Here is a 27,766-nt window from a genome sequence, read left to right on the forward strand (position 1 = left end):
TATGATAAAAATAGTTGAAAAAATACTTATATTTTTTTTCTTTTTCATTTAATAAATTATTATTTTTTAATTAATTCAAATCGAACCAGATTCAGATATCCTACGACTTAATCAGATTTGAATTCAAATTGATATTTATGAGATTCGATCGGATTGGATTGGACCTACAATATTTCGAACCGGACCGATTCGCTGCATCCCTAGTATAATCTCCTCATGGTTGCAGTAGTACGTACCTACAGATATTTGTTCCCGTCTGAGCTGTTTTTCTTCCTTTGTATTTAAATGGTTGAGTCAGTGAGGATACCAACAGTGTGCACGCCAACTCATTAAATTCAGGACACAACCATGAACCATCCCTCCAAGCATTCAGCTAACAAATGTCAAAGAATCTGGTTTACCCAGTTTTCAATGACCCAGCTGGTCCGGTTTCCAAAACATTGGCCACAAGTTACAACCACATAATTCACAAATTTGGTTACAGTAACCCGTCCCTTGCCATCATTGAAATTAATCAAGTTGATCACTGACTAATTCTATCCTCCACCATCTCCAAGGGTACAATAAAGGCCACCAATTTCTTCAGTTTATAATAAAGGTATCTTTTCTTTTTCTTTTTTGGTGTGATAATGACACCTCTGATTAATTAACTATCCCAAGGTAAGTGATTATGCTGCATTGCATTTGAATTCACATATTTACTTTCTATGGGCTTACTTGATTCCAGGTTTATCTTTTCTTAGGTTAATTTTTTCATTATGAATACTTTAATTAATAGATATACCTTGCCTAACCCATGTTAAGTAAGTGATCCTCCAACTATTTCTTGCTTTCCTTCATTTGTTTTATTATTTTATAGGTAGAATGATGGAATAACCACCCTTTCGCTTTCCTTCTTCCCTTTACATTACCCTTTTCTGTCTTCTGATTTAATTAGGGTACCCCGCAAGTATCACAAAAGGCATAGCAGTAAGAGCATGGAAATTTCATCTCCTAAGAGATTTGTTCTACCCAATAGTTGGACTCCATCTACTGCATTCTACAAATTTCAATATCATTTGCTTTTTTAAGACCATCCATCTGTTTGTTTTTTTGTTTTCTCTAACGTTATGTTTGTTTTAAAGGAAAATATAGGGTAAGAAGGGAAAGATATCAAAACTTATACAAAGTTTATAAAGATTTCTTTGCCTTGCCTTTCCTTTCCCTATTTTTTTTTCTTTAAATCAAACATAGCCTAATTAAATCACTCAAAGGAAAGGAAGCTAGGTTGAGTAATTGGTTAATCCATTTTGGGTCAAGTTGGGCAAAAATGTCTCACTTGCGGGTCCTCCATTCCTCCTTTAAAGTTCCTGTCTTTCCCCCTATTTGATGAGTTATCAATTAGTCCCAATAAGATAAAATATTGGGAAAGAAATACAATAATGGTTCCTCTATCTTTTCATTAAGCAATTACATAAGAAAGTTGAGAATATAAAGATTATGCTAATGATGCTACCTTTAACTGTGTACTTATTCTACCAAAATAAAAACTCTCTACAGATAAATACGACAACTTCAACTGGCTTAATGGGGTCCTTCACCTTTATCCACTTCCATTCCTATCTAATGGAATGTATCGTTTCAGTCAAGGTAAAATATCTCACCTTTTATTTCATAAAGAATTCTCTCTCTCTCTCCCTGTTTTCAAAAAATAAAATCCTTACCAGCCAATTTAATTGACCAAAACAAGGGAATGAGAAGAACCCAACTACCAAAGTTCAATCAATTCAACTCCCAATTGCATCAAGTATCACACTTGCTTTCGGCTGTATTGCTGTATAATGTGTGGATTATCTAAGTCTTATTCCAACTACCTGATCACTACATGAACCATTGGTTCTACTTTTGTATTAAATCATTCAATACTACTTCAACCATTATAGGTCCGCTAATGTACAATGTGGACCGGTTGTTTTATTTATTTTTGTTATGTGATCCAGTTGTATAGACATCATCCTAATCATTCAAGCCTGGATCCTATTTTGCCATTGGGTTAAAATCATGAGAGTTTGGCAAATAAGTCAAGTTCATATCGGCAGATTTTAGTTATGTAGATATAATATAGAAAAAAAAAAAAAATTGTGTAGAATGAAGAATCGATAGCCGAAAGTCTTAAGTTTTCATCTATTATTATAGTAATGTCGTGTCCCAGTTAACCATCCAATTCAATAATCTATATCTGTTTTGGGTCCCATAAAAATGATCTTTTTATTTCTACAATGTGGTTCGACTCAGTAGCAGTAACACACTAACACTGCCCCTCTCTATCTATTAATAGTAAAATATAGATTAATTTGAAGGGGTCCCATTCTATGATCTGTCTTTGAAACTTCAGTCACCACCATTTTCATAGCCTAGAAAAGAACATATATTTATATTCTTCCTGAGGGTGGAGGTGGGCAAGGTGCCAGCAGCCTCTTAGCTGCAAGCTGTCTAGTCCTCCAATTAGACCTAAATCCTTGAGAGAGAGAGAGAGAAAACGTGACACATGTTGTTTATGTTGATTGAAGAAGACAAGATTCAATTGGATTCATTTGAATTGCAGAGAACAACACGTAAGGTCATAAATGTTCAGCTCATGTTAGATGTTGAAGAGAGGAGGCGTTCTTCCTTTTAGCCTCCCCAAACCGCAAACCGCACCCCCCTAAGAAAAAGGAGTTTTATCTTGTTTTAAGGATGAATCTGCCACATCTACACCATGTGGCTCTTGATTCGCGGCCGCCATATCCAAACTTTCCAAATGCTTTTTTTTTGTTTTTTCTTTTGTTCTGGTTGGGGCCCAAATGATCCATGGCAACAGTGTTGAGTGTGTCTCTTATATGCGTCGAGAATATATATCCCCTCTTTCTCTTCCTGTATTTTATGAATTCTCGATTAGGTGGGTCTTTCTATTTTTTTTAATCAAAATCCATAGGGTTTGATTGGTCGAAGTCTTTCTGGTATTGTATTTTTTTTTGTTTTTTTGCAATATACATTTCCTATTTCTATTAGTAAGAATTTTGTCATAATAAGGCATCAGTTGTCTGGGTGGTGTAGTTGGTTATCACGCTAGTCTCACACACTAGAAGTCCCCGGTTCGAACCCGGGCTCAGACAATTTTCTTTTGTCTTTTTATTTAACTTTTTGCATATTCACGTGAGGCTTGAACATAAACTGTGTAATGTGTTGTTTTCGCCTGAAATGTGAAACTCCCATCTCCTCCGCTGACGGACACTCCGTCTGGGCGTCTCATCTCTTATGTTTCAAAAGGCAGCCAGCAACCGTATAAGAGACAAATAACATGAGCCCAACACACTTGAAAAGTTCGAATGAAGGGTCTTCTCTGGAAGTGTACACAGCCTTATATTAAGCATACTTATTTTCATATTATTAAAATATAATACAAAATTATATGCCACTTACAACTACAACTTATAATTTTGTAATGTGTGTATTTATCCATACAAAATTGATCTACAGTAAGTTTGACATTCAGGTTCATAATAAACTGTTTAATTTTGAATGCATTATATGCATATTTACTTTGTAATGATGGATTCATCTGTTCATTTCCGATATGTTGATTTATACAAACTATTAATGTATGTTTCTCTTATAAATTCATAACAAATTGAGCTGTGAAATTAATGTAATTGATGTATGTTTTCAATTAGATTTATATGGGTTTACTAATTGTTACCATATTCATGCCTATCCAATGATAATCCTGGTATTTCCCAAGTATATCTTGACACATATCTTAACTTTGAACCTCACCAATGTCACGGAAGTGGCTGACAAGACAACCCATCACTCTGCATATAATAAAAAGCATTACTCATATTGTCTAGTGATGTGAGATTCCTCAGACACTAGAATTCTTCTGTTTCCTCTTCTCTTTTTCATAGCTTGCATATAACAGACGGGAAAAAAACAGGTATCCGGTACTTGATTCATGTACCGGCTACTACAGAAAAAGGATTCATGTACTGGAAACATGATGGAAATCATCCTCTTTTAATAAAAAAAAAAAAGACCAAAGTTTGATGGTGCATTTTCAACCAATAACATGTGTTTTGAATGAATTTCTGTGTATGCAACTGCCCTTTTGTACTGCCTAAAAAGTTTGATCGAAAAAGATAAAGGAAAACAGAGACCAATACCAAATACTACAGAGTATTTTGGTTGAAAAAAAGAAATGGTTGGTGAAGGGGGAATCTACCTGGATGACAGAGAGAGAATGCCCATCACAAACGGCAATGGATCAATTATTATAACACCAACCACTTTGCCCCCAATTTCTTAATTTTTCTCATAATCAATCAACTGCCCTCTGTTACAGTTGTTGAATTCAAGATTTCCCCATATTTATATTTAGGCAGTAGACCCAAGTCAATAATGTAAAGGGCTTTTATTCTATTAAAATATCACCACATCTAAAGCGGATTCATTTCAGTTTGGATCAAATTGAGGAAGAGGTCTGCGACTCCACTCTTAAGCTGGGATAAAACTCGTAGTCACATAATAGCTTGCATTTGTAGGTTTCTGGGTTACAACCCAAAATGTAATGGTTAGAAAGAGAGTAGAGACGATTACGTAAAGTCAATTAGATGGTCCTCCATTTTATGCCTATCCCATTTTTAAATAAATTGAAATACATCAATTACAGAAATCTGTAACGAACCAATACACATCGCAATGAGAGAGATTATGAAGAATTAGACACCCGTAGGGTGTCGTCATTCTCTTCCAATTCAAGATTCGTTGAGAGTGCGGGCCCCCTCCACATCAGTGGATGGTGGATGATGAGATGGGTCTTCGCCAATTCTGAGTCCCTACACTTCCTATTAGGGTCTCCCGGTCCTGAAAGGGAGAAAGTTAGCGAATAGGATTTATGTGAAATCTAAACTAACGTTTTCACTTAAGGAAAAATTGTCAGAGGATAAAATTATCCCTTTTAATAATGATTTTTTTTTCCTTTAACAATGATTTTGTGTGACTAAAACAGTTATTATCTTATTTGCTTAGGAAATAAAAGAAAATAAATAAATACACTAGTCTGGATAAATATTTTTTTAAAAAATCTTAACCGGATATATGCACTTACCCCGATAAATAACTTCCTAAAACATGAACTGGGCCTAAAAGTAATAAAGACGAGATGGAAAACTGAATAGATTTTTTAAATTGAGAAAATATGTAAATTATGAATAAAGGATGTGATACAATTCTCATTCATCTACTGCTTTAACTTTCTTTGAGGTGGTTTTGGGGACCAGAAGAGCAAGGACCACATGATGGATTTGATCAAATATTAAGAGTGCCTTTTTTGAGTGTTGATGCTATTGACATTAAAAGCACTGTTTGCTAACTGCTATCACTAATCGCGTTCATTAACTATCAAAGTCTCCATCATCTACCAAAACAACGAAAACTCTAACGAAGTCTCCATCCACCCCTACATGTGACATGTAGAGGCTGCTAATTTTTTTCGGTATACAATATTTCCCACTTCTGGTAAACCTTTCCTAAAAAATGTAAAGCAATTCGAAGCTCTTAAAAAAAATCTTTAAACTCGAAAACTGAAAAAACTAATCCAGTCCCTATGGACATCCAAAAACTTGTCTTTTCATTAATTGTATAATGTCAAACATTAAACACAGTGGTTGTATTATTATCGTTTGGTTTTGCGTAACTCATGTTTCTTAAGCGACCTCCTAACTAATTTCTTTCCCTCAATTGTCACAATTTCCTATTTCATTAATGCATCGATACATCTTCCTAATCCTTGTTTTTTTTTTTCCAGCACAACATGATTGACAGTAGAACCACTACACATGATTAACTCAACCACCGCCACCTCCAAATTCTCCAGGATCCAAATCCATATCTCACTACCCAAATTCTTTGTTTCCTTTGCAAATCCATCCCAAGTTTTTGACGTCCAATTGTTTCACAATTTTACTTCATACATGCATGACCCATCCATGCCAACCATTCCACTTGAACTCATAAATTGCTTCTTTTTTTTTTTTTTTTTTTTTTCTTTCCACACTTTTATTAAAGTTTGAAGCTTCCAACTCCAAATCGTTTTCCTTTTTATTTCTTTCTGGGTTCAGTTGGGACCCAACTAATGCTTTCAGCTTTCAGGGGTCAATGCCATAACCACTAGGGCAACAGCCAACCTCCGACCCCCACAGAACAATTGACCAAACCCATAATTCCCCCAGTGTATGGCACCTTTAGTCCCTCTGGTAATGGTAGTTAGCTGGGGTCCGATCCATGACATCATGGCGGCATTGGATTTCAACCAACTCAATCATGGGTCCATGGCCTCAGCGTCCCTGCCAACATCCTGGATTTGGACTTTCCATGGAATGGGGCCCAATTCCATGTTTACGTGATTCCCTTTTAATTATGCTTTCAATTCAAGCTTTTCTTTATTAGATCCATGAGCAATGGTCATCACTGAAGTGTGTGTGATCATTGAACACATCCAGACCTAAAACCAATTCAAGCTCTACCAGAAATAATTATTAAGACGGAGGATGAGGATGCCGCCTCAGCTAATTTGGTGGGACCCTAGTGTTCCCAGCCTGCCACATCAGAACATGACCTCCCATTGCTGTCATCGGGTATGCAGCCGTTACACGTTAGATCAGCACCACTTTATTAATGTTGCAACGGACGATAAAAAATAAAGAAAAAAAAAAGGAGAAAAGGAGACTTGTCTATCCTCGTCAGGAATGAGTGGTTCCTTATCCTTGGTAGTTGTTACGTGATGGATTTGCCACAAATTCAACATAGCTCTCTCCTTCAGTCTAGATGATGACCATATCCAAACTCCTTGGTTTGCTTGGACCAGCATGATCCATGGCAACAGTCTCTAGTATGAGCAAGGTTTTGCTGACGTGTTGATTCTATTTGAGTTGGTTATCCATATTTCATCATGTAATGGTATAGTTCTAATACTGGTCCAGTTGCCTTGTCTGTTCAATCCAAATTGTAGACATCATCCATATAAATGATAAATCCATTAGTGAGAGAGACGGACCTAAATTATGGTGGTTCCTAATGAGCACCGATGCAACACTGGCATCCTTATCCATCCAGAAAGAGATGTTAGGAACCTGTCATTGATTAGAGATGTTTACCTTGTGATCAAGTGCTGAAAACAGACAATTCTTCCTTAATTAGTCCAGCAAAGAATGTGACTGAAATTGCTTACAGCACTTCAATTTACATGGAAGTCAGAAAAGATTTCACATTGATTATTTTGATATGAAGATTGCTTAGAACAATTTACAAATAAGTGGTTGACAGTCACAAGCCCACGTTTCGTACTGATTAAATACATTTATGGAGCTGAGGTTTTTAGTCAATCGGACTTCTTTGAAAGCTCATAAAACGAGCCTATACCTATTTCTTACCATTTCTTAATCTCTTTGTGGGAGAACCATAGATTTCCTTTTTTCTTGATGACAGCCAAAATGGGGTTGCTTTTAGGCCCATCATGTCATAGAGAACACAACTAGACCTTGCCTTACTTTTCATTACACTTATACATGTCTTGTTCACAGTAACGGCCATTTTGAAGCTGTTGCTTAGAGAAACCATCTCAATTTTAGAAAAATAAAATCTGCTTTTGCTCTATAAACTGTTGGATCAAGAGGAAGAGTGCAATGCTCATAAACCCTGGGATATGATGTTATGTAGATTCCAGTTTGCTTCAAGCATTCACCTGAACTATGTCTCATATCCTACATAGCACCTGCAGAACTCAATAATTTCTGAAAAGTATAGAACTCTTAATACGTTGTGTGGTTACTGAGGCCATAAAAAGAAACAATGCTATACACACAATGGTTTTTTGCATCTTTGGTAATGGCGATGCCTATGGCAGTCTCCACTAACTCTCTCACATGGTACCTTACCACCTTAAATTGTATGGACCTAATGGCTTTCATTGAGTAATTGAAGTGTTTAATTTGTTCAGACAGCATAAGAAATAACCCAATGAAGTGTTTCATTGAGTAATTCATAGATGCATGTAGCCATGTAGGTTTCCTTCATCTGTGGAGAAACTGCCCATGTAAACATAACCCAAAGATTCTTTGAATGAACTGAATAGTAGACATTCACTTATTTGAGAATGTGGAGCATTTCTTCTTTCAACTATTAGACATGAAGACCAAGGTTAGTCTACACTTTCTGGCAAGCACACCATCACCTCTATACTTCTGAGACATCTTGCTAAAGAAGATCCTGTAGAGGTAAATAAGCACTGAACCATAGACCAAACTTAAGAAATGGACATCTAAATGGAAGGTCTACTCATTCTGATTTCTGATCACAACCAAATATACACCCAAAATCTTCAAATATAGCTTATCATGGCCAAATATTTTGATGCTGAAACCCCTTAGATTTTTGCTCTTCATTCCCTTCTCTGTTCTCTCCTTTGCAACCACCTCTGCCACCTCTTCTTAGGAAATGAGGTTTATCCCCTTCCAAGGCACAGGCTTAGGTTCCCAGTCCTTTCTAACCCCCTCAATTGAAACACCCAGAAACATTGAAAAGAAGTCCCAGCCACTAGTGCTGGAATTTCTAATATGAACAGAGAGCATTTTTTTATTCTTTTTTTTAGGCTGGGGGTGATGCTTTTACATGAGGGTTGGAAGAAAAAGTGTCATACGGTTCTCACCTTGATTGTCACAGATATTACAATGTTGACAGGCTCAGTGAAGGAGGTCAAAGAATGAAACATGGTCATAGTAGCTGCAGTGGCTCGGTTGTGGACCATTTCAGCAAAGATGGTGATATTCCTGCTAGTTGTTGTTCCGACAAAGACATAAACTGTAAATGCCGACAAGGGAGATGGCAACTAGGAATTTGGGGCAAGAGAATTTCTATCATAAATAGTCATGCAAATTTTCTCATTTAGAAAATGCCATCTAACTTATGAAATTACAAGTCATTTTCTCCAATACATCACCCTTTATGGAATTTCTTTTTGGGATCCCAAGACCTATCATGACAATCACACAATTGTTTGCCCAAGTAATTTCCTTTCCCGGGTTTTCCAGAAAATTGACCAGTTTAAAATACTTGGTCAAATTTCTAAAGATGTCTTTTAGCTTTTCTTGTATAACTCATAAAAAATGATCTTCCATCTATTGCCCAAGACCAACTTTAAATAAGGGAACCAACTAACTATTGGGTAAGTTGGTGTTAGGTGAAACCTCACTGGAATGATAATTGAGTCTTCTAAAGGTGCTTGTTACCACTAGTTACTTGTACTGTGCCATGTTCCCACAGCCAGTTGTGTCCCATTAAGTATCTCATAATAACAACTTTAGTACTAGGTTCACAAGTTGGCCAAACCCAACCCAAAAAAGTCAGGTTAGGTTAGGTAAGGGTTGAAAACTATGAACCTGACTTAACACCAGGTTGGGTTACGATTGAGGCCTCAGGCAATCCAATCCAACCTGAACCCAAGATGTCCATTCATATTTGCAGATCAATGTCATCATCACCATCATCGTCTAAGCCTTGTTCCAACCATATGGGATTGGTTCAGTCGGTTACATGAATCCTGTTCGGTCATTCTGTTTTATTTGGTGCTGTATCCATTGTTAAATTATGGCCTATAAAAATCATTTTCCAGTACTTCAACCCTTATCCTTTTTGGTCTGCTCCTAGTTCTTCTAGCCACTTCAACTTGTAGCAGACCACTTCTAACATATTTATAAATAGATATGCATGCATATGTATGTGTATATGCATGTTCATCAACAATTTTAAGTTCAAGTGTTAAGATTTTTTGATGTTAACACAAGTACAATATTCATCAGACACCATGGCTTTGTCTTTACACACATTAATGGTAAAGCTAGGTAACCCTAATCATCTAACCCTAAGTCTAAGAAGTTAATATTTTTTATACAGCAAAATGAAATGAAGAGACTGCGACAACCCAAGCCCAACTCAATCCAATGTCATGGGGTTGTGCTTGGGTCAATGTTGCACAGGCACACAGGAGACAGAATTCAATACGTGTCCAAGAGTCTGACTTGGCAAGAATCGCAAGATGAGAAAACATAGATTCCTTTACATATCTACAGAAAAGTATGTCTCAAGGAATTGTTCAACCTAAAAGCTTAAGCTGTTAGGTGATGTCTCCGAATAGGTTTTTATTCTCTAACATGCCCCCTGACACAAAAGCCTGGGCTTGAAGTGTGCACAAACACAGGCCCGTCCATACCATGTGCTGAAATTCAATAATTATAATGGGGGTGACAAGGACTGAACACCAGACCACTTGGTCAAACAGACTCTGATACCATCTCGAGGAGCTGTTCAACCTAAAAGCTTAAGTGTTAGGTAAGGTCCCTGAATAGGTTTTTATTCTCTAATAGTATATACTATTAAAATAGTTCGCATTTTTTTAATTCTAACATTATATACCTGCAAAAAATGCTGCCTTTGTTACTAAGCAACATTTGACATGAAAAATGGCATTCATCTTGAACATTAGCTGTTTGTTTATATCAAATAAGTTAAGAGATGAAAAGGAACTATTACATAGAAGTGTCCTCAAAAATCTGTGCGGTGTTAGACTCCAATGCATGTATCATATGGACCCTACGTCCATTTTTTATGGGTTTTGCCAATGCTTCCTGAACCTTTATGCTTCTGCCAAAATATAATAAGCCTATTGTCTCAAAGTTGACATGTTGATACTTGTCAATGCTATACTTTTGTTATTGGTTTTGTCAGTGCTATACTTTTCTCTATTGATTCTTGTCCTGAACCTTTATGGCTGTGGCAGAGTATAATAAGCCTATTGTCATGAAAGTTGACATGTTTTTGTTTTGTTCCACTAGTCTTTTTTTTTTTTTTTTTCTCTGTCAAAATGTTTGATGTGATAATTATTTGACAGGAAACTTGTGTCCTTGACAGATGTTGTATGAGGCCTTTCAAGTGGGACAAAAGAATATAAAATTGAAAAGTGCCCACTACTATCAGGTTATCCTTGATACAAGCATCACTTTCTGCCTAAAACTGAAGATAAAAATCTGCAGTTATACATATTTTAATGAAGTTATCTTAGTAATTTTGTAATGCATTGAAATCCATCTGTGCTGAAACAACAAAATGGGGTTGACAGACATCATCACTCAGTAACCTCCTCCCCTACCAAAAGAAAACAATTAACCTAAACACTATCAATCAATATTTCAGCAGTAAGTCCCCTCCTCTTTCATAAAAGTAATATTTTTGTCTTTTTGAACCATTAACCATGACTTGCCATTGCAAACTCGTTACCTATAATATCTGCAAACTTGTTACCTATAATACCTGGGGCAAGTCTAGGACTTGAATGATGAATATGACAGATCACATGGGGGAGGGGGGTCTCAAAGAAGACCTTTAACATATCTTTTGTACACTGTATAGTCAGTTAAAATGCCCCAAAAAACAATAATCCATGTCACCAGTTATCTATGGACACAGACACCCAAGGAAAAAACTATAAAACAGTTGCAAGGCCAGTTATGTTGTACAGAGCAGTGTTCGGCAGTTAAGAAACAGAAAGTCCAAAAAATGATTGTGGCAGAAATGTGAATGCTTAGATAGTTGAGTGGTAAAACTAGAAAGGACAGAGTTAGAAATGAAGTCATGTAAAGGAACCTAGGAGTAGCTCCACTAGGGTGATAAAACGAGAAAAAGTAGATTGAGATGGATTGGTCATGTGCATAGAACATCTACAGCACCTGTTAGAAAAAGTGATTGGTTACAAATTGTAGGGGATATAACAGCTGGAGGAAGACCAAAAAGAACTTAGGTGGAAGTAATAAGAAATTATTTAAGTGCCCATAGTCTAACAATGGATATGGCACTGAAGAGAATGCAATGGCGAAACAGGATTCATATAACTGACTCCATATTGTTGGGACATGGCTTAGATGATGATGATGATGACGACACAGATAACCCAAATTTTGAATTTGCCTAATAATTCCATCTTTCCTATAGCTAAAAATTGGACGGGTGGAGCACAATGGGAAAACAAAAAGAGAATTATCTAAATTGGACAGTATGCATTGTTGCTGTTGAGAATCTGAGCTTTTACTTGGAAGCACAAAACTGTAATCATATTTAATAGATAGAAACATGGGACTAACGAAGGAACAGAAAACCAATGGCATAATCCAAGGACTCACAAGATATTTGGGCAAACCAAGTGGGATCTTACATGGTTATAAGATTCATATAAAGCAAAAAAAATCTAGCACATTAACAAGGATGAAGAAAGATATTCAATATAAGGAAAATTTTGATAAAAAGAAGGAGCTAAAAAGGGATCAGCAAACTCCTTATTTTAACTTACCAGTCACTACATGTTTTCCTCTATGATCAATTGGGTAGAAGCACCTGTTAAGAATCCCAGTTTTTGCATTACTTCTTCCAAACGCTTCGCATTAGTCAGGTAAAGATAACCAACCTACAAAATATTACATTATTAGATAATTTCATAAAACCGATATACTGATTCATTCCATATTAAAGGTTTTGTTATCATATGTTCTGATATCCAACCTACTGAAGAAGTTAATAAGATGAAGAGAGAGAGAGAGAGATGTTTTTTTAGTATTGTATTACTGTAAAAGAGGGAAAGGTACCGTCAAGATCTTTACAAAAAGCCATACATGCAAGATGTATCAGTATAAAATGTACTAAAACACAGCATATCTTCAGCAAAAATAAATAAACAAATAATGGATAACTAATCATCTTTGAAAGCACCCACATAAAAAGCAGAAAACCGATGCAACACCTAAGCCACCAAATGAGAGTCCATTTGATCTGCCTAACCATCTCCACAGAAGACCTTTTGTTCTGAAAAATCCTACTGTTTTCTTGATATAAAAGGAGGAAAATTGAAAGGAAAAAGGAGGAAAGAGGAGAAGGCAGAAGAGAATAGAGGAAGTGAGAAAAGTTGACTAGAGATGCAAAAAATAGGCTGGTGGCGCCAGCCACTGTATTTATATTAGGGCAACATAAAAAATAAAAGTAAAAAATATACAAGTGCCCCTGTGGCACTAGTATACAACAATTAACAGACTTAACACTCCCCCTCAACCTCAAGTTGAGACATAGATGTCAATCATGCCCAACTTGTCACATAAGTTATTGTGCCACAAGTGACGTAGGCCCTTTGTGAGGATATCTTAAACCTGTTATTCAGAAGTTACATTGGGAGTACATACTTCCCCACTAACTAGTTTCTCACTAATAAAGTGTTTGCCCACCTTGATGTGTTTTGTCCCATAATGCAGGACAGGATTGGCTGCAATACTGATGGCAACCTTATTGTCACAAAAAAGAGATATAGGACTGTCAACTACAAATCCCAACTCAGATCTTCTATCCACATATTCTCAGCCACTCCATAGGACATTGCTCTATGTTCAGCTTCAACACTGATTGGTAACCAACGTTTGTATATACTTCAACGTTCAAATGCCCATGTTTTTGGAACAACAAGCCAGCCCTTTGAAACTTCTTGAGATACCTAAGGATGCTCTCAGCTGCCTCTAAGTTAGTGGTCTTAGGGACATACATGAACTGGTTAAGGACACCCATGGCATAAGAAATATTGTTTCCTTGGTAAAGAAGCAGTATGATCTCAGAATAGTGAGAGAAGAGGAGGGAGAAGAGATAAAAGAAAAATAGTTTGGAGAGAAAAAAGTCAGCCGGCGGCGCCAGCCTTTTTAATATTTATACTAGGGCGACCATTCAAAAGATAAAGTGATGTACAATAACATATGTGCCCTTACAGCACTAAACTGAAATAAGACTAAGTTATTCAACACTCCCCCTCAAGTTGGGACATAGATATCAATCATGCCCAACTTGTCACATAAGTCATCGTGCCACGAGTGATGTAAGCCTTTTGTACATATATCTGCAAGTTGCTCCTTAGAACTAACATATGGGGTGCAATATTTGATGGCAATTTTCTCTCTAATAAAGTGTTCGTCAACCACAATATGTTTAGTTCTATCATGAAGAATTGGGTTGGCTGCAATATTTGATGGCAACCTTGTTATCACAATAAAAGGACATAGAGCTATCAACAGGAAAACCCGGTTCACTCAACAAATTCTTTATCCACATAGCTTCAGCCACCCCATGGGACATTTCTCTATACTCATCTTCAACACTAGACCTAGCCACCACACTTTGTTTCTTGCTAATCCATGTGACTAGATTTCCTCCCACAAAAGAACAAATACCCACTAGTGAACTTTTTGTTATCAACTGATCCAACCCAATCAGCATTTGTATACACTTCAGTCTTAAATTGACCATTCTTTTGGAATAATAAACCAACTCTTGGAAACTTCTTTAGATATCTGAGGATTCTCTTGGCTTCCTCTAAGTGAGTGGTCTTAGGAGCATGCATGAACTGATTAAGAACACCCACTGCATAAGCAATGTCTGGCCTAATCATGGACAAATATAGGAGCCTCCCCACAAGTCTTTGGAATTGTTTTACATCCTTGATAACTTCACCACAGTAGTCACCTAGTTTGTGATTTGGATCAATGGGAGAGTCAGCTGGCTTAACCTCTAATTTTCCTAAACCCTATAACAGATCTAGGATGTATTTCCTTTGAGAAATGAAGATCCCCTTTTGTGAGTGGGCCACTTCAATTCCAAGGAAATACCGAAGGGGACCTAGATCATTCACCTCAAATTGAGTGGCTAAGAAATCCTTTAGCCTCTGAATTTCAACCTTCTAGTCACAACAAGTAATGCTGATGGAGTTTACAAACAACCCATTACAAAGTCTATTGTATGGGTTTGGAGCCCATTATTAGTTAGCTTTGCTCTTATTTTCTTTGCATTTAGAGCAATAATGGTAACTTGGTAACATTAATTGGTCTAGGGGCCCCACCATTAGAAAAGACAACAAGGTTTAAGACATTGGGTTTGATGTTTTAAAATGTGTAGGTGTGATGCAAGGAATTCCATACCTAGAGGCATGAGGTGTAGTTTAGAACATAAGAGGCATAAGCCTACTGAGTGAGGGTACAACTTTGGTGGACTCGGGTTGGGCTTTTGTCAAAAAATTGAATGGGCCTGCTCTAAAATCCAAGTTCAAAGCAATGTAAAATCCCAATTCGGGCCAACCTGAGTTGCATGGACAAGGAGGCATTACCACATTAGCCCCCTCAAGGAGTTCTTGTTTTTTTTTTTTTCTTTCTTTTTGCTTAAAGATGTCTTGTATTAAGAAAATGAGGATACATAATGCTAGCTGAAAGGAGTTCTTAATACATACCCCACTTTCCCTTTTAGCTAGCGTTATGCATTCTCATTCTACTTAATACAAGACATATTTCATCGTAAAGTCTTCTGTGCTTGGGAGGCTACTCCTCTTGCATTTTGAACTATGTCTCATGCCTCCACATTTTTAAACATTTATATAACTAGAGATACTCTAAAGTAAACTAATTGAATAAAGTCTTCTATTTGGTCAATAACATCAAAATAGTTGGAATACAAAGGATTCATATGTGATCATAGGATGGCTATTGTTATTTCTGTAGCTACAGTAGTCCGAACCAGGAGAAGAAAAGAAGAAGAAGAAGAAGAAGAAGAAGAAGAAGAAGAAGATTCATATGATGATGAAGATGAAGAGAACAGTCGAACCAGATAGGTTAAACCCTATCAGTCGACCCTTAATATGGATTAGCCTCTAATTAGTGATATAAAGACTAAACTGCCCCCACTTAAGTATGGGACAGGAAGTCTCTATTAAGACTGCCACATAAGCACATAACTTAACAGAAATAAATTGACTAATCTACCCTTATTCGGCTAGCTCTAACACTCCCCCTCAAGCTGGAGAATATATGTCATATAATCCCAGCTTGTTACATATATAGTTCACTCTCCCTAAGCTTAAAACTTTTGTAAACAAATCTGCCCACTGATCACCTAAGCCCACATGTTTTGTGCTTATCTCTCTAGTAAGGACCTTATCCCTCACAAAGTGGCAATCAATCTCTATGTGCTTTGTTCTCTCATGAAAAACAGGGTTGGATGAGATGTGGAGTGCAGCTTGATTGTCACGATACAATTTCATAGGTCTATCCATGGAGAACCCGACTTCTTGTAAGAGATTCCTCAGCCATACTAATTCACATGTAGTGTGTGTCATGGCTCTGTATTCGGCTTCAGCACTACTCCTTGCCACAACCGTCTGCTTCTTACTCCTCCAATGTCACAAGATTTCCTCCAAGAAATGTGCAGTAACCTGTAGTAGATCTTCTATCAAACACAGAGCCTGTCCAATTTGCAATCTATATACCCAATTACTTCAAGTTTTCCTCCTAGTTTGTACAATATTCCACAGCCTATAGCTCCCTTCAGGTACCTTACAATTCTAAGAACTGCATCCCAGTGAGGTATCCGAGGGTTCTGCATAAATTGGCTCACCACACTGACTGCAAAGGAGATATATGGTCTCGTGATAATCAAGTAGTTCAGCTTCCCCACTAGCGTCTATACCTTCCAGGATCATCAAATATTTCCCCTATGTCACTGCTCAACTTAGCATTTGGTTCCATGGGAGTTTCATCCGGTTTTGCACCTAACAGTCCTGCTTCATCCAGTAGATCAAGAACATATTTTCTTTGGCATAGGTTTACACCTTGTCTTGATCTAGCAACTTCTATACCCAAGAAATACTTCAATGTTCCAAGGTCTTTTGTTCGAAAGTGATTTTGCAAAAAGACCTTTAGTTTATCGATCCCCAATTTATCACTACCAGTTATGACAATATCATCCACATAGGCCCTAATAAAATCTTTCCGGCTTTTGAATCATAGTTGAACACTGAGTGGTCAACTTGGCATTGTTTCATTCCGAAATTCTTCACCACTTCACTAAACTTCCAAACCAGGCATGAGGCGATAGTTTCAACCCATAAATTGCCTTTTTCAGTCTGCACACCTTACCATCCTCCCCCTGAGCAACAAATCCCGGTGGTTGCTCTATATATACCTCCTCCATAAGGTCATCATGAAGGAAGGCATTTTTAATGTCAAGTTGAAACAAAGGCCAATCATACATAACTGCCAGGGAAATGAAGACACGGACAGAGCCAATCTGAGCCACTGGAAAGAAGGTCTCCATATAATCCACCCCATACAACTGTGAACAGCCTTTAGCAACAAGTCTAGCCTTCAGACGCTCCACACTACCATCTGGCAAGTATTTAATAGTATACACCCATTTACAACCCACAACACACTTACCAGGTGGAAGAGTAGTTAACTCCCACGTGTGAGTATGCTGAAGGGCAGAGAGTTCCTCCTCCATTGCCTGCCGCCACCCAGGTGAGCTAAGAGCTTCTCGGACATTCTTAGGTATCGAAATAGATGACAATAGTGAAACAAACTGGCGATGTGAAGCGAAAATGCGAGATACTGAAACAAAATTGGAAATGGGATGAAGGGTACAACTACGTTTACCTTTTCATAAAACAATGGGAAGATCAAGTCCTGAAGGCTCAGGGACAACAAGATCCGCAAACAAGGTAGAAGCTGGAGAAGGAGCCAGTGTCTTTCGATGAGTATACACGAGCCGGATCGGTGGACGTTCAGTAGGGATCTGCACAGGAGGAGGTGAAGGGTCAACCCCAACTGGAGCACCCGAAACAGGACCACTAACTAGAAGAGGAAAAGGAAGCAAAGGTGGTGACACAGATATTTTAGGTCCCGAGAAGAAGGGGACAGACTCAAAAAAGGAGACATCAGGATTGACATAGCACTTACAAGTAATGGGATTGTAACACTTGTACCCTTTTTGAGTCTGAGAGTAGCCAAGAAAGACACACTTAATAGAGTGTGCATCCAGTTTGTTAATGGAAAGGGAGACAAGGTGGGGAACAAGATAGAGAAGGGAGACCGACTATGAAGAATGAAGGAGGGCATCCGATTAATAAGGAAACACGTAGTAAGTACAGCATCACTCCAAAAATGTTTAGGAACATTCATATGATGAAGAATAGACCGAGCAGTTTCAAGGAGATGACGGTTCTTTCGTTCAGCCACCCCATTTTGTTGAGGAGTGGATGCACATGAAGTTTGATGAATGATGCCATGTTGTAAATACTGTTGAAAGGAAGTAAGAAAGTATTCACGACCATTATATGAACAAAGAACTTTGATTGAAACACCAAATTGTGTACATATTTCAGCATGGAATTTTTGAAAAATGGAAAATAATTCACTCCTTTTTTTCATTAAATAAATCCATGTCATCCTTGAACAATCATCAATAAAAGTGACAAAATACTTGTAACCATTATAAGACTATTTTAATCGGGCCCCAAACATCTGAATGAACCAAAGCAAAAGGACTCAACATACGACTTTCAACTCTAGGACTGAAGGGAACACGTCGATGTTTTCCATACTGACACGACTCACACTGTAAAGACAACAAATGACTCAAAGACGGAACCAATATCTTGAGTGCCTTGAGAGATGGATGTCCTAGTCGACAATGCCATTGTAGAGGAGTGAGTGAAACTGACGATCCACCACCGTCAAGGTAATGCAATCCACCAACCTCATGCCCCCCACCAATCTTCTTCCCCGTCTTGAAATCCTGAAAAACACAAAAGGAAGGGAAAAATGTAATAGAGCAATTAAGAGTTTTCGTTAATTTACAAACAGACATAAGATTGAATGGAAACTTGGGGACATATAGAACAAATGATAAAGAAAGAGAAGTCGTGTCAACATTACCAACCCCACAGATGGGAGAAGAGGAACCGTTGGCAAGGGTAACAGTTTGAGATGTGGAAGTTTCAAAGAGGGAAGAGAACACACCTAGAATCCCGGTCATGTGATCAGAGGCTCCAGAGTCAATAATCTAGGGAGAGGGTTTGGATGATAGACAAGCTATACCTGAGTCAACAAGGGTGGCAGTAGTATGTTGTGAAGTAATTTGGAAGAACCGCTCACACTCCTCACGCGGTACACTCGCCATCTCCTTCCCGGAAACAGATGTAGATGTGGAAGGAGTTAGACCTGCCTGTTGGTTATCACTGACATCAACCCCACCAGCTACTGCATGATTGGCCCATGTAGAAGGAGGGCCATGAAGATCATAACAGAAATTCACCGAATATTAGTCCCTGCCACAATGGGTACACTTCCTTGTAGAGTTACTTTTTCCTTTACCATAGCCTCCCCCTGAGTCACGACCACCACCACGGCCAAATACAAAACCACCACGACCTCCTCGGGAGGCATGTCCTCCCCCTTTAGTACCACGTCCACCTCCTCTGGCTATCACAAATGCTGATTTGTCAGACTGTGTGGGATTCTCTATAAGCCCCAAAGAAATCCTACGAAGCCGTGCAAACACTTCCTCAAGTGTAGGAAGAGTAGAGCCCCCTAATATTTGGGCCCTAACTAGTTCATATTTTGATTTCAACCCCACTAAGAACCTCGTAACATTTAGTTGCTCCCTCTGTTGTTGCTAAACCTTAACATCTGGAGTGAGGGGATGATAGACATTGAGTTCATTTCTGAGGTTTTTCATACCGACATAGTACTCTTCTAGGGTTTTATTCCCTTGTTGCAGATCGAAATACTCCTAATAGAGCCGATATACTCTTGTAGTATTATCCTGCCCAAAATAAAGCTTCTTGGCATGTTCCCATATGTCCTTAGCTGTATCTAAGAACATAAAGTTGGCACTTATTTTGGGTTCCATACTATTCCATAACCATGTCATGATTTGGGCATCTACTTGTTCCCAGTCATCCAACCCTGAAGAGTCAGCAAGTAGTTTATCTTCCTTCACGTGCTTCACTTTCCTCTTTGCCTTAAGAAAAACTTCCACTGACTTGGCCCATGGTACATAATTCTCACCATTAAGTTTAATTGAAGTCGTCTACACACCCAGATAGTCAGAGGGAATCACCACACTAGGTTTCTGATCACTACAACCATCTCCAGTTGATGCCATGATGCTCTTCCAATGCTACTTCTAATCTGAATTCCAGGTAACCAACTAAGTACTGATGTCAGGAGTTTGATGTTCCAGACACTACAGCAGTCCCCAAACACAATTAATAGGTACACAAACTTTTGTTCTTGTTCACACCACTACTGATTTCACAAAATCATGAATCACACTGACATTAATTCAGCAACTCACCGACTGCATACAAGCCCTCTTAAAGCTGCTCAATAGAGATTGAGCATCACAAGCACCACCACACAACCATAGTTGTCACACATGGTACAGCTCTGTCTGACCTTTTCAGAGGGCACTACAAGTCCAAAGAAAACAGCAACTACTGCCACTGCAGTAACCTGTCATTCAATTCAGGTCACTTGTGACCAACAAGGGCTTCAAAACAACTACAGACCAACAAAAAAAGGATCAAACATACCCTTATACCATTCAGCCACTATAAACATAGCCTATTCTTGGACCTTTTTCCAAGAACCAAGGCAACAAACAACCTAGTTCTCTAGGTTCTGATCAGTCCCCGCAGATTTTGAAGGCTTTCAACCCAGAAATACCAACAACACAAAAAAAATGAGGTAACCAACCTTCGATGGAGAGCTCCAGTCGACCATCCACTTCTGAAGTTGTTCTCTTGAAAAAAAGTCAGGTTCTGCGTAGAGAAAGAAGTACTGAGGTGTTCTCAGACCTAGGTCGAATCTGTGTTCTCCATTCTTCAGCCCAGAAAGAAGAAAAAATAAGGTCACAAACAAAAAGGGATCAAGTCACGAATCTTTGAGGAGATTTAGAGAGCAACGTCCTACTCTGATACCATGTTATTTCTATAGCTACAGTAGTCCGAACCAGGAGAAGAGAAGAAGAAGAAGAAGAAGAAGATGATGATGATGATGATGAAGAGAACAATCGAACCAGATAGGTTAAACCCTATCAGTCGACCCTTAATATGGATTAGCCTCTAATTAGTGGTATAAAGACTAAATTGCCCCCACTTAAGTATGGGACAGGAAGTCTCTATTAAGACTGCCACATAAGCACATAACTTAACAGAAATAAATTGACTAATCTACCCTTATTTCGGCTAGCTCTAACAGCTATGAAGTAATGAAGCAGAGTCTTGGAAATATAGACACAATGAGGGAAATCAGAAAGCTTGCGATGGAGCTGAGGACAACATAAACATAGATTTCAGGATCAGTCAACAATGTTACTGATGGGTTGGCATAACAAGGGGTAAACTGTAGCCAAATGTATTAGGCCTAAATGTTTAATACCCCAGGGAGGGAATATATAATTTTATGTAAAATCATGCTTTAGGTGGCTAGCCAAAGCTAGCTACCTTAGTGGGGTGCCTGGCACATAAATGTATAAGTTCATCCCACATGTTTCAATAAATAAATTCAACCATTAAACTAGTTGGAAGTTGAACTCTAGGGAAAAAGAAAATTTGTATGGCCTTTTAATACATGTAGTTGTGAAGCTCTCAGCATGCATAGGTATAAGGAAATTTACAAGTGTTTCCAATGAAGAAGCTCTATTATACACAGCTAGACTAACTCGCTTTGTAGTTCGTGTTTTCCTTGGACAAATATTTTTCCCCAACGAAGAACATCCCTGCACTCAAATTATAAGAAATTGCAAGGAAATTCAAGAAAGAAAGATATATGAATAAATAGAAATGAAAACAAGAAAGAAAAATGCCAATGAAGTTGTAAGCAACCATTTCCTTCCTCAATTTTCCTTGCAATTTCAATTAATAAAGACTTCTTGTAGAAGTATTTTCAGAGTTTTCATGTACATATAAATAATCAGAAAGAGAAAGTGCCCATGGATGCTCAAAATAGGAACGAGTACAAATTAATTGGTTACGACTAATGAGAATCATTAATGCTAAACAAAATGTGAGAATATAAAGGCATGACTTCCAAATGGTGTAAACAAATCAAACCCTGCTATTCAAAAATGATCCATCCAAAATACACTCAAATTTTTCAAAAAGCTAATAAGTGCATGCCTAGGTGATTTGATTTCAATGAGCTCACATAGCTACAACACTATCTTGTGAATCAAGTCATGGGCATGCTAATAATCAAATTTAAAACCAAATCACCTTGTGAGTGCAAAGTGATTTGGTTTCTATTAGCCCACATGGTCACAACACTTTTTTGCAACCCTCCAATAAAACATAGACATTCTATCAATCAAATGAAAGATAAAATTACCCGGTGAGCGCATGCTTGTTGTTGCCACCCCAAGTACAATATGAATGGCCCACTACCAGATGATAAAATGGAAGCTACCTCAAGGATCCACTACCTTACTAGGAATACCAATAAACATGAAGGTAGCCTAACATGTGGAGCAATGAGTTCACATAATCATAACACTTTCTTGTAGCCTCTAATAAAAACCTAGATATGCTATAAGTCAAAGGATAAACCAAATCACCTAGTGAGTGCATGTCTAGGTGCTTTGGTTTTCATGAGTTCACAAAGTCACAACAATTTCCTGCGACCATCCAATAAAACACAAACATGATACCATTAATCAAATGAAAAAACAAAAGACCCAACGAAGGCATGTTTTCTATTGCCTAGAATTCATGATTTTTGTTAAAAAAAAATATATCATTGCCTAGGTGGAAATTTGACAAGGCACCCCCCTGTCGCCAAGCTCGCCTTGATGCCTTGCAAACCACATTTTCAATCTCAAGGAACTCTAAAGTCCAATCTAACATCCAATCCGATTAAAATGCAACTTTGATTACTTTATAATATAATATAATATATATTCAATAAATAAAACTTATATAATTATATACCTAATACATAATTTTATATGTTATTATATATATATACATTTACATATAAAATAAATTCAATATTTCATATTTATATAAATTTGTTTTATGTATAAGTTAAAATGTAATTATTTTTATTTTTTAGTTTCTTTATTTATTTTAAAGAAATAAAACACTGAATCGAATTAAATCTGAATCCAACAAGATCCATCCTATCAAAAATCCCTAAATCTGATCAGATTTCAAATTAGGTTTGGATTTCAATTTCCACTAACCAGATTGGATTTGGATGTTGCTGGATCCGAATCTGAATCCGACCTTTTTCAGTACTATAGAGATTGCCCATAAAAAAGATGAAAACAAATGGGAAAATGAAAAACAGATTAGATCCAAGGGAATTGATAGAAAATAGATGAAACTTGACGGTGAGAGAGGAAGTAGAAGCAAGCCTTTGAAGTGATAGTAGAAAGTTAGAAAACTTGATAAAAGCTTCTTGCACCTATATGTTAAACTATGGAAATTATCGATAGTTCATCAAAATGAATACAATTTCAAAAGTTAGTAATGTTATCTTTCATGCAAATGATATAGGCAACATCCAATTTCAAGCATGGATCCCAACCTAATCTGATAGATAGATAGACTCCACATGCTCAGAATCTTTCATTTTCCTTTTCATGAAAAGTTAAAAAAAAAATGAATAGTTCAGCCCTAAAAGCAGAAATATCAAACAATGTTACCCATTGTTTTAAAAGGCTGTTGAGGTGAGGCTGGAAAAAAAGGCCTGGCCGCCTGGCCTTGCTAGCCTCAAACCCCACCAGCAAGGCTTGGACCTTGAGTTTTTTGAGGCTTATGCCCTTGGGCCTTTGGCCTCGTGATGTCAGCCTCAACGATTTGGCACGCTAATGTTGAATATGAAGTTATATAGGAGAAAAACAGAAGTTCAAGACAAAAAAAAAATCCTTGTTTTGTATATATTGGTGTATTGAACAAATAAATAAATATAAAAAATAACAAATAAATGCATTATAGACGTGTACGGAAATAAATTGTTCTATTCTTGTTTTGTATTGTTCATGCTTTATAGTTTATTCTTACATGTTAGTCTGCTTACCCCATACTTGATAATTTATTTCTTCTAGAGTCACATGCATCACACTGATGGTCACTCTTCATGAATACATACCAATGTTGTCAAAATCTTACGATTTACGATACGATTCACGATTTGAATCATGAATCCCAAGGGTTTCGATTTGAATCTTACGTCTAAATCCTTTTCTACAAAAATCTTACAATTTTTGTTTGAATCCTACGATTTGATTCATAAATCTTACGATCTATACGGGTTATAATTCAATTAAGAATTATTTCTCTGCTTGTTTTTTTTGCTTATATTTAGTTTTGCCATGGGAGACTTTTTTTAAACCCTGACTAGAAAATGATGTATTTACATTACTCAAGACTAGAAATTGAGTTTATTTTCTATCATACGTAAGTTAAAGGGCTATTGTATGTAGATTTGTTTGATTTTCAAGTCAAACTTGATGATATCATCTTAGGTTTCTATTGTATAAGTGGTAAATTCTATTATTTTAAGTAAATATATGGTAGATATAGAATAAAAATAGGATAAAAGTCACTTTCCTATATATAGTTAGCCTTTTAATATATCTATATTTAATTTTTTGACAAGTTTGTAAGAAATAGAAATAATCTTATGATTTACGATGTGATTCACGGTTCAATTCGATTTGATTCAACTTTCTCTACAATTTACGATATAATTACGATTTTCAAAACATTGATGCATACAAGTGCAAGAAAAGAAACAAGAATGCATTGCTCTTAAAACATTATTGGTTCATATCCCTGAACTAATCAGTTAGATTTATATGGTATTGTTCTTATACTGTTTAGATTTTAGGGAAAGAAAAGTACTCTAGTAGGATTCTAACCCACCTCTAATATATCAAACAAGCCATATAAAATCTTAATTTTATATTTTTCATGTCTTTATTGTTTGTAGATTATATCCTTTTTATTCTCAAGGCTCAAGCCTCAAAATGCCTTGACACTTATGCCTTGCCCCTATGACACCCAACCAGCTCGCCTCTGCCTTTAGCCTTTTAAAACCTTGATTTTACCCAGAGAACAATGGTATACATTCTTTGCACTTCACCTCAGTCCACATATGAGGTTATCAAGGTCATTAGACATTAGCGTTCTCTTTACATATTATTAAATAATGTGAATTCATGGTTTAAAAAAAAAAGTAAATTCTTCTTGCTTCTCCTGTGGATGAAGTACCAACTATCTATTAATCATCTTAACAAGATTTCAACAAATAAATCAAGGAGATTTCACTTGAAAAGGAAGGAATAGATTTAAGAAGATAGCATTTCATATTAACCTTTCTTTATGTCAAATAGTCACCCCTTAGAAGATTCTTGAGCAATGCATCCTAAAAGACAACAAAAATGAGAGACTTCAAAAAATCTGTGCAGTTTTTTCAGTGTTCATCAACACTCGATATCTTATAGTAAGTAAATGTATTAAAAGAAAAGAAGGATACATACAAATCATACAATCTCAGTTCAGGTGATATGATATCACCAAGATAAGACAAAAAAGAAAAGACAACAAAACAAAACAAATAACACCCATAACCATTTTACCTTACAGACCATTTCTTCCCCACCAAGCAAACATAACAGGAAGAAAGTAAAAGAAATTCCAGAAAAGCCGATATGAGCATTATGTAATCTCTTATACAAATAACTACTTCTCCTTCCAGACCATTTAATATGCAAACCTTGAATCCTTTCTCAATTTCTTGGAAACTCTTTTTAGAAGATTCTTCTTTATTGAAATTCTTGCTTACTGAAATATATTTTTCTACTTATCTCTTGAATCTTGATTGTTGCTTCTCTTTGGATTTCAAGATCGGTCCTAAAGGAAAAAAAATAGAGATTATTTTCATCCTTACAATAAATTTTTATCAATAGCAGGTCAGTTTAATAATTAATTTAAAAAAAAAATCATACATACATACATACATATACACTCCTTGGTAAATCACCCCCCCCCCCCAATAAAACTGTCAACCATACCATAACCTGTTGTCCATTGTAAGGCCACCCCCTTCTCCTTTGCCAGCCCTTTTTCCTCCCTTAAACCATAATTCATAGCTGAAGGAAGAACAATAGATCCCAATGACAACTGTGTGGTTAAAATACACAAATGATGCTTCTGGAAAGTGAGACTATAGCATATGAATAAATACATGCCTGTGCTTCACAGCATACTATTGCTTTCACACGATCATCATAGTCTTCAATATTGAGAGGAGGAAACAGGAAGTGCCTGCAGGCATATAACTGCATAATTTGAAATCAACACAAGTAAGTCAATAGGAAAATGAAGGTATCCTCATTGGATTAAGATGACTGCATACTGGCATAGCAAGATGCAATTGACCAGTACCTGGGCTTCAGAGTATGCATTCAGGCCAGTGCACCATAATGAAGAGTGCCTATGATGTTTCCAAACTACATTTCTATTGGTTGCACCCCTTTTTTTTTCACATTTGACCATAATGTGGCAAACATTACCTTGCCCAGTTCAATCTTCTATATTATAATTTAGAGAATAAATACCTATTCAGGGACCTTGCCTAACAGCTTAAGCTTTTAGGTTGAACAGTTCCTTGAGATGGTACCAGAGCCTGTTTGGTCAAGTGGTCTTGTGTTAGATCCTTGTCACCCCATTATAATTAATTAAATTTCAGCACAAGGTGGGCCTGTGCTTGTCCATGCTTCAAGCCCAACAGGCGGCTTTCACATCAAGAGGTGTGTAAGAGAATAAAAACCTATTCAGGAACCTCACCTAATTTTAGGTTGAACAGTTCCATGAGAATAAAATTCTCATAGCACAAACACTCTGCAGGCACTTTTGGCGTTTGCACCATGATTCTATGAATAGTTTCTTTTCTTCCTTTTATCTACAAGTCCAAAATTGAACATAGTTCTTTCCCCTAACCAATCCTCACCATTCCCGAAGCATAACAGGATATACCAAAATATTAAAGGTTAGAACTTAGAATTATCAGCCAAGTCTAATTAAATCATTTGAAAAGAACATTCTCAAGCAAGTTAACTGCAATGTGATCCTGCAGGCACGCCACATGTGAACCATAAAATACAACATCTCAATTGTATATTGATCGAGGCCTTTTCACCTTGCGTAGAGCTGGCAACCATTTCTCGGAACCCAAATATCCTGATTTTTCTGTTGTGTTTGTAAATTTGAAATCAGAAAAAAAAAAAACGCAATAAACATCAATAAGATTGCCCAGGCGATTTCAATGCGATACTAGAGAGTGTGTGAAAGAGAATTGAGTACCTTTTGTAGGATTGTGGATATTCAAGTCCAGAAGTTCTGAAGCTGTTAAGTTCTTCTTCGGAGTAACCGGGGCCGTTGTTGCTGTGATCTGTTTGGTTTGAGAGGTTGGACACGGACTGTGTTAGGGCTTTTGTTGATCAACAAGGAGCTGGAGTGACTGTGATTGGGGACGAGGGTTCGCTGTGTGTCCCATACTCCCATGAAGCTTTCACCAGTCTCACTGAAGCCATAGAGGAGGCTACAGCCATTTCTTCTTCGTTCCTTTCCCTTGCAAGCAAGATGCTAACGAGTCACGATTTTTAAATGATCATTCCATGCTTATCTGGCTTCGCGGTCTTTTAAATCAGCTTATAGACGTTAATCAAGAAAATTTACGAGGGAAATAGACAGGTAGTGTCCTTGATGTATCACCGCCGTTGGTTCGATTAACGGCGTAGTTTGGGCCGGGGAAACGAGTCCGGATCTGCTCCTCACACTGAA

At 37.2% G+C, this 27,766-nt stretch overlaps 1 protein-coding gene and 1 non-coding gene across 51 annotated transcripts; one reads left to right on the forward strand and one right to left on the reverse strand.

Moving 5' to 3' along the window:
• Positions 1–3,060: 3,060 nt before the first annotated feature.
• TRNAV-CAC (transfer RNA valine (anticodon CAC)) lies at positions 3,061–3,134 on the forward strand. Its single transcript has one exon. It is a non-coding gene; the product is annotated as a tRNA-Val (tRNA).
• A 1,458-nt stretch (positions 3,135–4,592) lies between these two features.
• Positions 4,593–27,766, reverse strand: LOC148842356 (uncharacterized). Of its 50 annotated transcripts, none has more exons than XR_016103554.1 (10): positions 27,287–27,766; positions 27,123–27,172; positions 26,173–26,262; positions 25,934–26,073; positions 25,561–25,834; positions 25,296–25,346; positions 22,531–22,590; positions 22,305–22,431; positions 12,413–12,526; positions 6,440–7,148 (listed from the first exon to the last, which is right to left on the reverse strand). XR_016103554.1 is itself a non-coding variant. In XM_088958989.1 (5 exons), the coding sequence occupies exons 1-4, from the start codon at positions 26,477–26,479 to the stop codon at positions 12,419–12,421; spliced, it is 411 nt and encodes a 136-aa protein (XP_088815115.1). In that variant the 5' UTR covers positions 26,480–27,116; the 3' UTR covers positions 4,593–4,881; positions 12,413–12,418. The 50 variants fall into 50 exon arrangements, 10 of the variants coding, with proteins under 10 accessions (XP_088815115.1, XP_088815122.1, XP_088815116.1 ...); XR_016103539.1 differs by lacking the exons at positions 6,440–7,148; positions 22,305–22,431 and adding exons at positions 21,549–21,696; positions 23,158–23,211 and having other exon boundaries at positions 7,257–12,526; XR_016103550.1 differs by lacking the exons at positions 6,440–7,148; positions 22,305–22,431 and adding an exon at positions 4,593–4,881.

Source organism: Nelumbo lutea, chromosome 8, assembly GCF_056320005.1.
Source record: "Nelumbo lutea isolate HS-2025 chromosome 8, American lotus-T2T, whole genome shotgun sequence".
In the NCBI taxonomy this organism is placed as follows: Eukaryota; Viridiplantae; Streptophyta; class Magnoliopsida; order Proteales; family Nelumbonaceae; genus Nelumbo; species Nelumbo lutea.